The sequence below is a fragment of the Glandiceps talaboti genome, chromosome 14 (assembly GCF_964340395.1).
Source record: "Glandiceps talaboti chromosome 14, keGlaTala1.1, whole genome shotgun sequence".
In the NCBI taxonomy this organism is placed as follows: domain Eukaryota; kingdom Metazoa; phylum Hemichordata; class Enteropneusta; family Spengelidae; genus Glandiceps; species Glandiceps talaboti.
In genome coordinates this window covers 18,293,075-18,311,957 of record NC_135562.1, presented here as the reverse complement: position 1 = coordinate 18,311,957, position 18,883 = coordinate 18,293,075, and the positions used below count along the sequence as shown (strand labels likewise).

Sequence of the window (18,883 nt, the reverse complement as noted above, 5' to 3'; positions counted from 1 at the left end):
TTGGGGGACAATAAATTATGCTCGTGTGTACACGTTCATACAGACAGAATTCACACACACACCTACACACACACAATGCAGGTGCAATGTACCTGTATGCACACAATCCATGCACATTTACCTGGCAAAGGTTCATACATGCAGCCTTGCACATACAAAGAAGCATACATTGTTGCACATACACATAACCACACACATACATACATATACTCACAAAGTACACATAACACACACACACACACTCACATAAAACACTGGCACATGCTTCACCATAAAGATGATCCTTAATTTTACTGTACAGCTTATTTACAGGCAGTAAATAGAACATAATAACCTGAATGAAAACAAGATACACTACATTGTTAGTCTAATCCCCTAGCTCAAATTATAAACAAATAGAATGACAAAAAAAGGACATCTCTAATACTGTATTCATCGTACTAAAGGGGCAGTAACACATGCATGATACAACCTCACTTTTTGCAAGAATTAAAATCCATGTGCAAAGAAAAAATATCTTTCTCATAAACAATCACGTCCAGAAGATGTTATACCAAGAAAGTGTAAAGTATAATTCCTACAAATGCTTTTTAAAAATTGGAATCAAAATCACAGTGTACTTGTAAATATTGTTGAGGGTAGAAGAAATATTATAATATGGGAAGGACAAATTGATAATATAACCATTACAATTCACTGATATTTAGTAACAAAAACTCTGGAATCTTTCATTTCGAAAAAAAATTAAAAGAACTAGATATAGAATTGAACTTCCTTGAAATACAATTATTGTACACAATGTACTGCATTCTCGCATGCCAGAAGCACGTTTCGGTTAAAGCAACGATATACTTATTGGCGGTCCCGTCTTGGACGGTGCCATAAAAGAGGCTGTGGTTTACGACGAAGCATGTATCGTAGCGATACACAATGAATGATGTTACTCTTTGCAGTTTGTTTTGTTGGTATAACTAAAAACCAGGCACCTAACTAATCATGCATACCCTGCAGTAGAAATTAAAACAACGATATTGCTAAAATTAGAGTTTACAAGACATGGTTGCCATGGAATCCCAAAACACACTTAATTCTGAACTAGAGCTGCTAGATGCAAGTATTACTCTGATTGGCTGAGATATATGCAAATGAGTTTAGATGTATGCCTTTACCTGATTGGCCAAGGATAGACAATAGCTGTATTAATTTATCTCTTTCGCGATTAGCCAAGTTTCTGGAACATTCATAACATTTACTTGCCAAGATGTATCAAATGTAAATCGCTTGCTTCTATGAGTGATAAAACCATATTTTTCAAATATGAGTCCTTTACTGATGGCCTATCTGGTAGAACAATGCCTTCTTAGCACATGATTGATACAGATCTAAGCAATTTTACTAAATCGGTATCAATAAATCAATCAATCAATCAATCAATCAATCAAGTCATTCTAAGGCCCCAGTTTCTAATACTAAGTAAAGTTCAGAGGCGTTGTACAATTAAGTATTGAAAAGCGCTGCTGAAAAGATATGTTTTCACAGGTTCTTTCTAAAAGAACATGCAGTGGGCTTTTGACATATTTCCAATTAAACTTCATCAAGCAATTGGCCAAGCAGCTTTACTTAACGGCCCAGCTTGGACAAAGATTAAAATTAAGGGGGTGAAAAAAATGGTCTGACCAAGCTATTGCAAAATTTGGTCCAGAAAATCAAGAGATTCTTACAGCTCCACTATTAAGATAACACTAATATGAGAACATGGGATTAAAACTTTTGTCTTCAAATTATGTTCTTTATCAAACTTTGCTTAGATTCAAGTTTCCACTGGAACGTCAACCTTCTGCAACATCAAAATCATTTTAGCTTATATATGCAAGTCATAACCCATTTTGTTAATGCTGTTATTGTTACAAAATTGTTCAAATCCAAATTCGCTTTATATCCATTTTTATGAAAGTTGTTTGCTATTGGTCAACCAGCTAATTTGTTTGGTTTGATCATACTGATTGGCCAAGCTACATTACTATACTGGTCAAGTCCCTGAATTGAAATGTAAACCCTTCACTGATTGGATAAATCAAAATTCTCATCTCAGATACAACTACTGAATGGCTAAAGCTATCAAACAACAAAATAATGTCTGTCACCAACAGAAACACAGTAAATAATGCCAATAACTCATACAATAAATAAAATCATTCTTTTCTTGGTGGTGATTCTTCTTAAATTGTTATAGTGTTACGATTTTTACAGACATTGATCTTGATGTGATCAGATTTAGAAGGACACATATTTCTGAGATTTCTTCAATTCATTACATTATTGTTGGCAAATATGTAACACTACATGCATGGTATAACTTTTGTGTATACATTAATTGTTCTTATCCATACATCTTTGTTTACATTTACATTTTGTACCCTACTCAGGGAGGTGTCTTACCAATAAAACTATCTTGAAAGTTAAAGCTTGTTCTGCATGCAAGTGTGAGTGACTGTATAGCTTTCACTGATGGTTTAAATGTTAGTAAAACAATGGGGAAATTAGGTACAATGTATATTCAGCTATCTACATGTACATCTACATCGTACTGCCCTCACTTTATACATGCCCATGCAACATTGCTAGTTAGAAAGTCTCCTACTGGGTTAAATTGGCATGCATCTAGACACCAGTTATGTAGTAAATTCAGGTATGTTCTAGCTTTGTTTTACACAGAACTCATTGTAGACAATTAATGATTTTCATGTATGTGATGACGCAGAAATGCTATATCATCTATGAACACCAGAGTTTAAACAATATTTGATATAAATTCTTACTTTTTAAATCAACATTTTATTCCACGCTAGGGGTGCTAAGCCTGCATTGCATCTTGGGTAAAATGTTCACAACAATCTACACAACCAATGTGAAACTCATGCATGGTCATATTTCATGTCTGAGCTGCTCTACTACTTTTTGTGCCAAATTGATAAATTATTCCTCAGTGAATTTTCTCCAAGTTTATAGCAACGCAGCCAATGTGATCATCTCTTCATTTTGTTGGCTGTCAATGACAGCCTGTAACATGCAAATCATGAGTTGTAACAAACTCAATTAGCTTAATTGTATTTAACTCACCTAGGTGGTTGACGAGTATTATTTCAACTTGCTTAAGTGGTTACACTGTAATTCAGCTCACTTGGTTGAATAGTGTTATTTAAACTCGTATCAGTGGTTACATTGTATTTCAGTTTACCCCATGTCGGTGAATAGTATTTCATTTCACGCAAGTTTAAGTGATAATTCAGCTACATTGTCTCTTGTATTTCAACTCACCTAGGGGGTCTAAATGGTATTTCAACTGACTAAGGGAATTAAACAGTACTTCAACTGACCTAGGGAGTTACATAATATCTCAACCGACCTAGGGGTTGTAACATTCAATATCATCTTACCTCACCTAGGAGGTTACATAGTATCTCATAATATTAGGGGTTTAATAGGATGTCAAACTCACCTTGGAGTTAAATAATACCCTAACTCACCTACATTGTAGGGGGTCAACAAGTATCTCAACTTCCCTAGCAGCCTGTACTTCAACTCACCCACATGGTTATAAGTTACTTCAAATCGCCATGATAGCATTAGTGCAATTCATATATTTTAAAAATTCTAAACAAGTCACAGATCTTTTCTTTATAAATAATATGATTATGTTTGAATCATGTATACCCTTATCTCTCAAATAGCATTATGCTAATCAAAAAAATGGTAATCATTACATTTGGAAGGTCTATATATATATCAGTCCGGCAAAATTCCAAGTCTTTTATTCCCAGTTTTCCCAGTCATCATCTAGATCTTCCTCCTTCTCCTTGTCCTTTCCAGAGGCAGATAGTGCAGCGGCGTGTTTCAGATCTTGTTCTGTGATTTCAATGTCAAAGTCTCTTTCCCAGTCGTCACTTAGACTACTTGTGTCTAGGAACAGAAATTCAGATATAAATTATTAACAAGACTCAATTCAACATACATTGACTGTATGAACCTAGGCAGTACTATCAAGAACTGACAAATAGACAGATGGCTCTATCTGAGTGACAGTACGTAAAATTTAGACAGATGGACAGTTGGATCTAGCTAACAATACATCAAATACCAACAATGACCTCCATAACAGTACATGAAATGTCAACAACAGACAAAGACAGATGGAGCCAGACGATAGAGTACATGAAAGGTAAACAAGACAAATACACATACATGTATGGAATAAGGTAATAGTACGCTATGTATCATGAATGGACAGATGGACCCAGAAGATATAGTACATGTATATGTACATTAAGTTAAGTATCAATAACAGACGAATACTTTTTTCTAAAGTGAAAATGTTTCCTCCAGCATAAGGGAACGTAGTATTTCTTAGATTGTTATTCTATTTGTGTACAGGATGTTTGACTTCAATATATTCCCCTACCTTTATGGCAAGAACACAAGGTGGGGGGGGGGGGGGGGCTACATTAAAATTATTGCTGGCCATTTACAGCACAAATATTGAAGGGTCGTTGAAAGACAGTGTATCATCCACATTTTATGTTGCCAAGAACAATTTAGATAAGAAACAGGCTTCCCACAGACCAGTCATTGCAAATACAAACAACACCACACTTCTGCCAACAAGCAGGCACACACATCACTACGGAGAACCATGCAAACAGCCTCAAATTGTTGCTATCAATCATCAATATGTGTGTCAAAATCTGACCCTACAATGTGATGAGAATTAATAACTTCTTTGTTCCAAGGATGTTGTGTGTGTGCCTGTGTATCAGTTGGTGTCAGATGGTATTGTTTATATTTGTGATGATTGGTCTATGGAAAGCCTGTTTCTTATCTATCTAAGTGGAACATAAAATGTGTATTATTGACAGTTTTTCAACCCATTTCTGCTGTACCTTCAATCAAACATACATGTATCTAGACAATCACAGAAGTTTGATAAATCAATCCCAGCCAAAAATGGCCCTACATATGTAAATAGTACTATTAACTTTGAAAATACAACAATTTTCATAGATTGTTGTCTGGTACAAACATCTCTACATATGCAAACATGCATTACGTGACACCTGGTGATGTAGCCACCAACAGCAGTCTGCTGAATCTAAGAGAAAAGGGGTGATGGCCGATGACATAAATAACCCCTTCATACAAATGTACATGTATAGGAAAATGAAGAAAATGTTTAATTTGCATACCAAGGAGTTACTACAGATGTTTGGTTCAGTTTCCACTCTTTAATTACATGTACAATGTATCCTCTAGTAGTAGAATACAGCATATTGTAATAGGAACATTTGTAGTAGCACAATTCATGTAATAGTTTCTTTAGGAAATAAAAATCTACATAATAATATGTGTACATGTCCCTGTGCCTTCAAGTACCATACTCACTTGTTAGGATGTATACATGTACATTAGTCTATGTGTAATCCAAACAGGTGAGTATAGTACATGTATACTACATTATACATGTAGTTGCCAAGAAGAATAGAGACACAGACATGGATGGTAATCCACAAAAGGAATAACTCAGGACACATGTACAACAGTGGACCTCCTGTCTTTGACATGACAAATTTTATTCAGTACCACTATCCGTGGTCAAATACATGTACACATGTACATTGTACATGTATCTATTTCCAGTTGTCAATATGAATCAGTGTTTTATTTAAGGGCGGTAAGTAGGTAAAGTCTACCGGGGTTCCCACATCATTTTACCGGGGTTCCCCACCTAAACTATGATACATTGCATGGGAAGCACTACCAGTTTTACCTCTTTCCCCCTTTCTGTTACCGGGGTTCCCAAACCTTAGCAAAAACACTGGGAATGAAACGAGTCCGTTACCAAACCATGAGTTTGTAACTCTTAATTCCCATATTATTATTTTACCTCATGCCAGACCATGTCAAAATATTGTAGAATGTTCACGAATGTTGATTCATGTACATGTATATCACATGGAGCTGAAATAATGGTACCGACAAAGATATACATTGTATGATCATTATTTTTAGGACACGTTTAGATGGTAAACTCTGTTGTAGGTGGTAGTGAGAATTGTGTATTGATTGTATAGTTCGTCTACTGTTCTACATTCATGATAATGACTGTGACACACAGACAGCACAATTACACAAATCAGTACTTATATTTTAGACTCTAAGGAAGTTGATTATTCATATGTTTGTCAGTAAAGTGTTCAAAGAGAAAGTTACAGTAAAACTTTAAAAGCTACATGGTGTATATATATACATGTTCACTGGCTGTATATTAATAGCATACATGTACAAAATGTACATGTACATGGCTCATTCATTTGTGGTTGGACCCAGGTGGTTGTTGACAGAATAAAAATGAATGACTATGAGTAGACAGAGAGACAGACAATGGCTACATAAGATAATAAATCAGTAGTCTGTTTTGATAAGTACATTGTATTTACAGGAAAAAAATCTATGCAAATTTGGTCATTTATAGTACGCAAAGACAAACATGGAAAACACTCACACACAAGCACAAATGCACACATGCATGCATGCACACACACAAATGCACATTCCATCAAATTTGATATCTTTCCATTTTCCCTATTCATTTTGTATATTGATTGCCTCAACTCTGCCAATTCCTATAAAATGACGCATTCAAATAATAAAAAAAACATGTCACAGGTGGTACCAGATTACTGAAAGTGTCTATTCATACCAATCCATCCCTGAAAGTTGTCTGAACTCAACATCAGTAATTTGTTATTAAATACATAGCACCAGTTACTTTTACAGTGTACAAATCAACACAATGTATAATACATGTTGTATACAAAAATGTACTTTCTCTCTGAAAATTTAGAATTCACATTAAAGTTTTCATTACTTTCAATGTTTCATGATGTAGGTCACAGAACTATTATTACGATTATTAAATAACTATTATTACTATATTTTACTGAGAAGGATGACATCAGTCTCAGCTTTTATGTTATATCAGTTATGAGACAAAAAAACAATGCTTCAAATTAGAAAATACATTTGTAAACGTAGTACTCCGTGACTTTGGTTGAGACAAGTTAATTCTCACTTTTGCTCGGTGAAACACTTTGACCTTTCTCACTGCCAATCTACATGTACATGTAGTTCTATAAAACATTTTTTACAAATTACTGTTAGAAAACATTATGTTTTCATGTATGTGTTTGCGATGTAACATACTTTTTTATGCAACATACTTCAGCAGTCAGGTAACCTTTAGTGTTCTTTTCATGTACCCATAATTGTATTTTTTTGTCATGTCATGTCATGTCAGTCTGTTGAATGTATATTTCAATGCTGATGGTATCGATCTTGTGGAAGACTGGCCTTTTTAGCCAAAAAGTTTTTTACCGTCATCATCATCATCATCATTATTATTATTATATTATTATTATAAATGTGTACAAATGTAGAGAAACACTATACTCCTTACCTTTTGTACCTGTTCCATTATCAGAATGCACAGGAGAGGATTTTCCGCTTCCATCTTTTTTCAAATCTTCTTTTGTGAGTGGTAGTTGTAGAGATTGTTTGTCTTCATCTTTCCCCTTGTTATCATCACTGTATCTCAATTCTTCTATACTACTCCCTTCAGATGTTACACTCTCCAAAGCATGTTCCTCATTACTAGCTTTTCCTTGTTCACTGTCACCTGTTACATCTTTTGCAATTTCTGTCTTATCCAGTTCATTTTGCTCCTGGGTTTCCACTGTGCTGGGTATAGCTTCCTCAGTTGTTCTGGAAGCATCCGGTGATTTATCATTGGAAGTATTGGCATCATCCGTTATTTTTATTGTTTCTTTGTCTTTATCTAAGTCCTTTGATTTTAATTTTTCAGTTTGGTCATCTGGGATTGTTGGTTCAATAGTTTCTGAGTCCTTTGATGTAATATTTTTGTCAGATTCCTTTTGGTCGGGTGTGAGTTGAGAAGAGTCTGGTTTCAACCTGTCTGTTGACATGTCTTCAGGTATTTCAGTCACCTCCCAGGTGTCATCTGGAAATCAACATTTGTATGATCAGAACATGTTACAGAGAACATGTGTATGTAACAACTGAAGCATGGAAGGGTTGATGGTAGATTTTGAATAGGTTAATGATATTTATTTCTTATACAGCGCATTACATTAAAACAATCTCAATGTGCTGGTTAGGTTACATTGTATATATTTCAGAATCATACGTTTTTACTTCCACTGAGGGAGAGATTTTGTGGTTACGTGTATGTTGTGTGTATGAGTGTTTGTCTATCTGTGTCATCATTTTCTTAATAAAAAATTGCTCAATTCAAACGATATTTTGTACTCAAAATTCTTGTGGTAGTGGCTAAAACGATTAATTTTTGGGCAAGTATCTATGCAAGATAATTCACATAATTTGCATATGTAGTATGTCAAAATGTCAAAATAGAATATTCTATACACATGTATATCCACTCTCACCATCGGTTGGCATCTTTACAATGGTAAATCATAGCCCCTCCACCCTCAGTGGAGGGTCTATGGGTAAAGACATGTGACTTATAAGAGTCACTCTGATCAAATCTGGTACGTAGTGTTTTAGTGTTTTAGTCAAGGGTAATCTACGTAAACTGAAAAGATATTTGCATTCCAACATTTTTAACTGGATTCCAACAACATTCTGAGACAAGGTATGTAAGCATACACCCAAAGATTCCCCTAAACCCTCATCCCCTGTAACCAGGGTTACAACACTTATGCAACAACACAGCCAAGTACATGGCAACAATAGTTATGATCAAAGTACTGGCAAGTGTAAAAGTTAATGACTTACCTTCATCTCCCCAGCCAAGGTCTTCCTCTGTAAATGTTTTTGATGATATTTCAGCTCTTTCTTTCAATGCTGCTCTTCTTGCTTCATCCTGATCTAACTGATGTACTTTATAGAAATATCTATGCCAGAAATCAGCATGAGAAGCTGCTGATGGAACCTAGAAGGAATCAAACATGTCCTTCTCTATAGTCAAGTGATCACATTTATTTTCAATTGTGACAAATGTTGATTGTGGTAGTCTTTACACCTTTGTTGTATGGTCATTTGTCAATGACATATCGCTTCCAGAGAGGAAATAACTGATTGGTTGTTTTGCCTATGGATGGACATTGGTCATTGACATATCATTTTCATAAAAGGAACAGTCGATCATTTATTCTTCAATAATACTCTACTCAGTGGTGTTACTGTCCTCACATGGGCAAGGACCCAATGCTTTTGTTTTGTTTTCTTGGATTAATGTACTTCATCCCCATTTCGTAATTAGTGTTCTCTGTGACATCTTTCATCTTGGCGATGATGTACTGTACTATCTTTCTGTAACATCACATATATATATGAATATTAACACAATATCTAATGCCAAAATTGTAAAAACTTGAAAGAGTGGCTGTTTGCATCCTCAGCTACAATCACAACATTTGTTTACACATTTTACTTACTAGTTTAGTATAAATAGATCGGACTTCATCACTAGCAACCAATAGGTCTGATATATCGCCTTTGTGTTCATCCACTAAGTATGTTTCCTTCCATGCTACATATTCCTCTAAGGGTCCATTTGGTTCATTTAGGTATGTACCTGGATCAATCTGAATATCATGCAGACGGGCCTACAAAAAGACAATACAATACTCCACACATTATTACATATGATATCGTGTACCAGAAATTATTGCATCATTCAGAACATGTGCACACTTTTGTTATTAGCACTTGGCTGTTTCACAATCAAGCATACCCTTTTCATTTTCAATGTGTTAACAATAAAACAAGAATAAAACTAAATATACAATATATTTATACTAGAGATTACTTGCATCAACACATATCATATGCATACTTTTGTTATAATGCAATAACGAGAACATATCGCATATGTATTCAAATGAAAACAGGTTTGGTCCAAGTACACAAAATCGTGTGAACATATTGTCACGGTTATATTTTCAATTAAATTTGGTGTTTTGGATAAAGATGTGTAATAATAATATAACCACATGATGAAGGAAAGTCGGGAAACTCACAACAGTTACAGTCAAACAGACAGACAAAAACAACCAAAAGAACCCTGGTAAAAATACTGGGAACTCAGGCAGATTCCATCCACTGTACATTGTACAGTTCTTAGCATAAAAATATAACTCCATTGTGCACAGCACGATTATTGATATTCTATTAATATGCAATGGGTGTTTCTTGTACTCACATGTTTTAGCATAAAAATAGAACTACACTGTATACAGAATTACCATGCAATGGGTGTTTCTTGTACTCACATGTTTTAGCATAAAAATAGAACTACACTGTATACAGCATGGTATTCTTATCAATTTTCTATTAATATGCAATGGGTGTTTCTTGTGCTCACACGTTTTAGCATAAAAATAGAACTACACTGTATACAGCACGGTATTCTTATTAATTTTCTATTAACATGCAATGGGTGTTTCTTGTTTTTACACATTTTGAATCAACAAAGGTCTTGTAATGGCCATTTTGCACACTTCATAATTACAACACTTTTTAAGGATGAGATCAATATTCAATGTAGGATAAAACGCTTTTTTTTTGGGGGGGGGGGGGGGCGCATTTTAGTTCTCATCCTACAAATCGATTTCACTTTTAATAGATGTTTTGTAACCCCAAATACAAATATTTCTTTAAAAAATGTTAAATTGAGAAATGGGAGAATTTATGCTATAGTATAAAATGTAAAGTGTCAACAAAAGAATATTTTTTCCTCACTACAATGTACATACTGGCTTTCTATTCATAGCACTACTAGTAACACTACATACTGATTTGAAATTGATTGTGTGGTTTGAAGCGCCTTTAAATTTTGGCCAGTTTAGTTAGAATGGAGGTGGGAATGAGGCCTAAGTACAAGAATTTAGTTTTATCCTACATTGAACTATTGATCTCGCCTCTTTTGGGGACAGATCCCAAAGATATTGCAAGCTAATTTGTTTTGTTTTTTATATTAAACTTGTACTAGCTGTATTATTTTTTCCATGAGAACAGACAATAATGTATTCACTAAAAATTGTTATGATACCAATAATAAGTTATATGTACATGTCAATTTACGGTCTACTTTATAAGTAGTAAAGTAATAATTTGAAACTGTGATACATGTATATATTGGAGGACACAAATTTTTGTGAGGACACAAAAATCGGTTTGATTGACTAGATTGCACCATACTATGTGTACTACTACACAAATACAAAATGTATGTTTACCTACAGGTGATTCATTACTGTACAGGGTGGGTGTACAATATTATGATTAAGTTGTTATATCTAACAAAATAATTTCAAAAAATAGCGCAAGTATTGCGTTGCCGCACAACTTCATGTTCAGGGCAATGATAGATACATGTATATAATTTTTTGAAGATTTAAAGTTGTAACCAAAACAAAATTTTCATACCTAATTTCCATCATCATAATCCAGCCATCCTATGTTGGAAGTGTACAAGACAAGTATAGCAACATCCTAACCAAACTTTAAAGGGATGTGTCTACAAGGTTTTGTACTTCTTTATTTTTTTTAATCAATTTGGAACCAAGTCATACCAATGTAACATGTTTAACTTTCTTGGTTGTCTTATTGTAATATTTTAAACACAAGCTACATTCAGTTTATATGGGTAGGTGATGAAACAGCTGTCTTACAACATATTACATACTCAAGTCATAAACCAAAATGGCCATGCTACAGGCTTTACCAGCAGAGGAAATAGTAAAGTAAACATTATAGTTAATTAACAATGTACTGTTCTCACTGTGTCAGCTATTAATGAGGACAAATCTACACATTCTCAACAAAGTTAAGCTCAATCTACTGGGTAATTTCAGAGTTGAAGATTTTTGAGGAAAAGCAATGATATAGAATAACACTTCTAGAAACATCTCACCAAGTTTCAGACTCGGTGACCAAGTACTTTTTGAGATATAAGTTTTTGACCAAAATTTACACCTAATTTGCATATCACTCATGGAATCATGGTATGCTTAATATTTCTTTGTCCATACATCCCTAGATACATTCCCATTAAATTTCAGCCCAATCTGCTCAGTAGTTTTGGAATTATAGATTTTTAACCAAAAAGACACATTTTTAGCCCTAATTTGCATATCACTGATGGAATCATCCCGTCATGGACAAATCTTACTTTACATCCCCTTAAGAATGTTCCCACCAAATTTTGCACCAATCTGCCCAGTAGTTTCTGAGTTTAAGTTTTTTGACCAAAAATCACATTTTTTGACCCAAATCACACATCTGTGATGCGATCATTTTGATTTGAACAATTTCCCAACTAGACACCCAAGGTAATGGACCCACCAAATATCGTGGCAATCGGTTCAGCGGTTTTTGACTTTGAGTTGTTTACACACACACACACATCCACACACACACACACACACACACACACACACACACACACACACACACAGACAGACAGACAGACAGACGCCGGTCGATCCCTATAGCACTACTGAACCTCAGTTCAGTTGTGCTAAAAGTGTACCAGTTGCAGCTACTGCAGCTTTAACAAATTTGTGGATATTATTCGTAACATACCTTGGCCCGGTCAAATATAACTTTATGGGGGATGTTATCCTCCTCCTCTTCTCTCCCATAATCTTTAGGTGCCAGTGTTTCTGACAAAGTAGACAGGAAGTTGGAAAATCCAGAACGGAATGAACCGCCAGATGTTTCTTCCACCTGAGAATGGGATAAACAACAAATAAAATGGGGCTGTGACATGTACATGTATGTGAGGATAATATTTTGAAAGGGTGTAAACAAATTGCCAACAACCACACACCTATGTACAAGAACATACATAACAGCTGGAACCCAGCAAAATAAACCTGCTAATTTACTACATGTGTAGCCATTTATAAGAAATTGCCACTGACTTGTAAAAGATATTTCTATCAATGATTTTTTGATCTTGCACACACAGTGAAACTCCAGAAATTAGCAACACTCCTGGTGTACATGTCACATTTCTGGTTCTGTAATACAAATACAAACTGCTGAAACACTCTTTTAGCACCTACGGCACCACGGCTCCACTAATGAGATAATACTAATTGAAGAATCTGGATTGTATCCCTGGCCTTTAAGGCCTTTGTGGAGAAAACAATTTCTGATATATTTTACCTTGAGTTGGCTTTTGACACTATCAGCTGTTTGGGCTACAGCAACTGATGTATCCTTCTGTACCACACTAGAGAACTCGGCCAAGTCTTTCTTCATAAAGCCCCATGCTTCTGATGACTGTATGAAAATAACAGAAAGACAAACAGTTGGAAAATTATCAGACACTCACAGATATTGCTCTCAGCATATTTCTTCAATCCGTTAAGGAAAATGCAAGTAACCTTCTTAAAGTGTACATGCAAAGGTTGATAATTTTTATCGTAATTATGTTTATTTTGCCACAAAAATAAAGGAAATCGGGTTTGTAATAGTACAATATAATTCTAACACGAGAAATTGCGCGAAAAATGAGGCACTCTCAGCTCAGCCACAGAGCACCTTCAGGTAAGTACCTCTCATTTGCATATGGATAGGACAGCGTTTGGAACATTGTGACGTCACTGCAGGAACACAAACGTGTTCGTCAGTGTATCTTTACATGCAAGCCATTATGGTCGAACCAGAAGGTCAACTTCACAACTCGTTTTCGCCAGAACCCGACGTTGAATATTGGTCAGATTCCTCAAGCGTAGAGCAATACACTCCAGCATTAACATCTGATGGTGTGATTTAGCCAAATTCATTCGAACCGACCACTAGCAGTAACGATAGTTCCTCTGGTAATGAATGAGTGAGGAAGGTGTGGTCAACCACAGAGACTGAATGACACTGCTTTATAAGGTTTTTTTCCCCATGTAAATTTCACAGACAAATGTAGTCATGGCTAGTACACATTACATGTAATAGTATACCTGTGTTTAAATATCCACAATGCAAGTTTAGTGCTTGTTTTCTGACTATGCCTTGCTGTCTTGTACCGCAACATGGACCATCCAGCGTATTGTTTACGTCCTAGTGAAGCCGTGTTGTTTACATAAAGTGAAGGCTGTTATCAGCGTCATTTTATGACATAACTATTCAATGGGTTGAAAACAGCTCCCACAGACAATCTAATCGAAATGAAAATTATCTAATATTTCTGTACCCATCAAACATACAAAGATCGGATGAGAATGGCTTCAAGAGTTCCCCATAATATTGTCTCAAGTTGTACAGATGTAGCATGTGTCGTAACAGTACATTCGATCTCTGGCCATTCAAAATCTTCGCGAAAGTTGACCCACAAATTCGTTAGAGCAGAACGTTTTGTTGGATAACCATCCCTCTTGAAAGCTATGTGTACACACACTTTATTTCATTTTTTACTGCGTTCATTACCATCCACACAGTGACATGAAGTGGTTTCATCTTCTTTCAAAGCACGGCCCGTGTTCACTGAAGCCGGCCGTACTGTGGTGTATTGCGTATTGTCTCTGACCATTTTTGTTTGAGTTTTTGATGGATAGACATGTCTTACGTTGTGGAAGTTATTTGACCTGGGAGCGTGAAGTGCTGACTGTATGCTTTGCTGTGTCCATCCACTTTTGACATGTGATTGGCATGACACAGTAATTGTTCAGGTAGACAAAACAACGGAAACAAAAAAAGCAACATTATAATGAGCGTTGCGTCTTTTTACTTTGATATGATTGCGACTGTATGTACATGTGATGTATCACAATGAAAACGATCAACTCCCAGCAACATGGAAAGCAAAACATACAATCAGACTACACATTGTTTCCAAAAAAATTGCTATCGTACTGAAAATATTTTATGAAGCTAACTTGCTTTCTTGAAAACATCATTTCAAATTATTTTATTTGTTTTCCTTTTTTTCGCTTTGATCATGGCTACACCGGTGGCGTGGAGAACCCCGGCCCCAATAACATTTACCGGCTTTCACTGTATGGCGTCACTGTCAAGTTTTTACGTGTGGTTTCAACTGCCTTCACCCATTATTACCTACTCAGTTATATCACTCGGAAATGTGTGTAAGGTGATCATTTCACTGCGGGTGCTGCCGACAAAACACCAAGGAACCATTGTTGTCAGAAGACTAAACTGGTACACCACAATATGTACAGTTACAGATAATACTATATATGGCAAGCGTAATTAGTAATTCATAAGTAAACGTTACACAAAGGCTTAGAAGGCTTTTGTAACACGTGGGACCTCGACACCTTTCGTGAGCTGGTTGAGGTGCCGAAGTTAGTCGAAGCGCAGGGGATTAAGGGGGCAAGTATTTTTGCAAATTTCTTGCCAATGCGCATAATATTTAGAGGTATGAATGCAATTTCATTTATTTTTATGGCAAAATAAACATAATTACGAAAAAAATTATCAACATTTGCATGTACACTTTAAGGGGCATTGATAATATGAGTGACAACCAAATAGTGACAAAACCCTCATATCTTTGAATATTTTCTAGCTGAATGAAGAAAAATATTGGAGAATGACATCGTCAATATACCTGTGCAAGCTACATGTAACTTAAGAAAAGGTGGGTAAATAATGGTGATCCTAATGTTTGACTCATATTTCAAAGACAATACGACCAATGGTGTTAATGCATATTGTGGTGAGGTAAAAACTACATTAAATATCCCTATTTTCAATTCAAATGCATACAACGTTGCTTGCATATATCTTGTAAGGTCAGTTTCAATGTAAAACAAAACCCTAAAAATACATACCATTATACCAAGTCTCTTATGGTTTCCATAAACATGGACAGAAAACTGGTTAGCATTGACAAACTTAACTCTAACCAGCATTCTCCCTGAACAAGGGCAACATGGGTCCAGGGATAAGCCCAGTGAGAATGAATGCTTGTGGTTTATGGACAATTTATACTCATAGAGTCATATAATTTCTTGAGAGCAAATCACAAATTTTCACTAACATCCCATCAGCATTGTCAAGGACCAGGTGTACTGATAAGGCCAAATAAAAAAGTTGTCTGGTTCCGGTTACCCGACCCCACCTAGTTTTTCATGCCGAACCTAACTTCTGTTTTTTACGTACTCGAGAAAAATAATAATAAAATCACGAAAATCGCGAAGTCTCGCAAGAAATAGTGGATGCAGAAACTGACATCAACTTAAAAAGACACTTTAAAACTATTCTTCCAATCTGTAATGGCTGTACATCTGATAGGAAGAAATAAACAGAACAGAGACCATTTGGAAAACAAAGGAAAACCTGAACTAGACACTCACTCATGAAAAAATACATAATAAAATAAAATAAAAAATCTACGTACCCCACCTACATTGCATTTTAAAATTGAAGGTAATCGGACAGGCCCTGCCTATTTTTATCTGTGAGTTCCATCAGGGTAAAATGAAAATAATACACCAAAGTACATTTATTCATTTTAACAATGTAACTGCTGGTATCACACAACAAAACGACCCCAGATGACAAGTATTTTCCTGGTCTTCAACTGGCAACCGAAGATGTTTCAAATCTCTGGGCCCTTCGTAAAAATATTCTAAAGAATACACCAGATTTCAAAGGTTCTCTCTAGGCTACATGGATTGTCGGTTTCTCATTATGATGTTTTGGGAAAGCAATACCAATGTGTGTCAATAACAGTACATGTATGTTTTATAGCTATACAGATTTTCAAGGACTTTGTCAAAAATGAAGTGTGTATTTCCTTTAACACTGATTACCTTTCACTCTGTTAACAGAGGTCAACAGATGTAACAATGAGTCAGCAATATAACAACAGAACAAAGAAAAGCTGAGTTTTTTTACCCTGTTAACAGAGGTCAAGAAGTGTAACAGGTCAGCAATGTAACAGAACAAAGAAACGCCAGGTTTTTAATTACTCAACACAGAAGATGTCAGAGTAAATGAATAGAAATAATTTTCAAATAGTACATTCAAATTGTAAATAGAAAACATCTTGTTGAATACCGAATATACATTTGTACAATAACTTATTGTGGTATTATCATAAGACTGATATGATTTCATTGGTACTCTTTCATATTGCAAAATAAAACTGTCCTTGTAAAACAATTATCAGCAGGCACAAGTTTGTAAACAATGGTGTGATTTGATGAGTATTTATCAAACTGGGTAACCCCATCCCATGATTTTTCATACACAAATAAAACAAATTTACATAACAATAATACTACCACTTAGCACATTTCACAAGACTTACATGTCATGTACAGGTGACCTTATTACTGTTATATGCTAAATAATTTGGAGTTATACTATAGTATTAGTAAAAACGGAAAGGGTTCCATTACTCTCAACAGTGCCAAGTGGGGGAAAAACCCCACATTTATTGCCCTAACCACACCAACTAACTGTACACCTACGTTAACAACTTTTTGTTACATCCCTTTCTGTTCTGAATAAAGTAACAAAGAAAGACCTTCATTAATATATTTAGATTGGCTATGGCATATTTGTCCTTGATGTCTTTAGCATACTGTGTCAACACTATGGCAGGTAACCATTTCTACACTATACACTATTGAATACCAATGGACTAATTTCTGTAAATAAACATTACCTCATCCTGTTGTGTAAAACCATAATCATGAATTATTCATGATTGCAGTTTGCATGTCCAGCCAGCAAATTCTATTTTAAACATCTTAACAGTGAGTTAAGTTGCAAGATTATTTGAATAAGCATAGATATGTGTCTCATTAATATACAATACAATAACTTCACGAGCCAATGATGAATGTTGAAAATGATTAATTCCGAAGATAATTCTATTTTAACTACCAGCTGCCTACCTACATGTACATGTATACATGATATATTCCACAATAAATGTTACAATAAACTCGATGACAGAGAGGGGGGTGTCATATATTAAAAGGAGTTCAAGCCATCATAGTTTTTGTTCAAAAACAGTTAAACACCCTCAATTGTATGCAAATTCTTTATTGTTGTACAGTATTATATAAGTGGTTTTTTGGAATGTTTACTTTTCAATGGGGTTGCTGGATATATTTAAAATATTATAATTTTCAATATATGCTGGTGTTCAAATATTACATGTGAATTTACGTAAAATTTATCCATCATATCTGCACATACCAAACATATTTCAAAAGAATACACATATTAAAGGGACGACTTGAGCCGAACAGACACAATTTCGAACCATTATTTACGATAACGCCAGAATCGAATGGGTACGTAATGTTTTTATTTTGGTGAAATTCTCGATGTCGTCAGAGCGTTCACCAAGAGTGTATTGTTAGCGTGTTACAGTGTTTGTTACATCTGTTGATATTCAATAAAACGCAAGTATTAATCCTCTCTAAATCCTTGTAACAGATTGTGTTGTTCATGTGACCAAAACATTAACTTTTTCCTCGACTGTTACGCACCTTATCTTTCGCAGCTTTCATCCAACCGCCCCACCAATTTCCGTCTTCGCCACTGCAAAAGAAGATTAAGTTGCATTTTAGAAATCCATTACTTGTAGCAGAATCAAGTAACACGCCCTGGAAAACGTATAAATTGACATATTTGAGAGATGTCGCAGATTCCAGCTACTCACCCTTCCGCCATATTTGTTTTGCTGCTTCTTTAAGTAGGTCTCGTCCAAAGAGGGCGCTGCGAGAACAAAACTTTGGTTTTACTCCTATGTTTGTGTATGTTTAACGAGCATTGCTGTTTCTGTTGTCATTTTGCAAAATAC

General features: G+C 35.2%; 1 protein-coding gene across 2 annotated transcripts; it reads right to left on the bottom strand.

Moving 5' to 3' along the window:
* Positions 1-263: 263 nt before the first annotated feature.
* LOC144445594 (BSD domain-containing protein 1-like) lies at positions 264-18,754 on the bottom strand. Of its 2 annotated transcripts, XM_078135202.1 has the most exons (8): positions 18,743-18,754; positions 18,570-18,621; positions 13,270-13,386; positions 12,682-12,825; positions 9,531-9,701; positions 8,869-9,025; positions 7,511-8,071; positions 264-3,960 (listed from the first exon to the last, which is right to left on the bottom strand). In XM_078135202.1, the coding sequence occupies exons 1-8, from the start codon at positions 18,751-18,753 to the stop codon at positions 3,812-3,814; spliced, it is 1,362 nt and encodes a 453-aa protein (XP_077991328.1). In that variant the 5' UTR covers position 18,754; the 3' UTR covers positions 264-3,811. The 2 variants fall into 2 exon arrangements, with proteins under 2 accessions (XP_077991328.1, XP_077991329.1); XM_078135203.1 differs by lacking the exon at positions 12,682-12,825.
* Between the last annotated feature and the right edge of the window lie 129 nt (positions 18,755-18,883).

What these genes read in the sequence shown, in the direction of transcription:
- LOC144445594 (XM_078135202.1), bottom strand. An exon ending in TGAAAGCTGCGAAAGATAAG is followed by an intron (nt 13,387 to 18,569) that starts GTGCGTAACAGT and finishes ATTTTCATACAG; the next exon opens with TCATCAGAAGCATGGGGCTT. An exon ending in TTATATTTGACCGGGCCAAG is followed by an intron (nt 9,702 to 12,681) that starts GTATGTTACGAA and finishes GTCTTTTTGTAG; the next exon opens with GCCCGTCTGCATGATATTCA.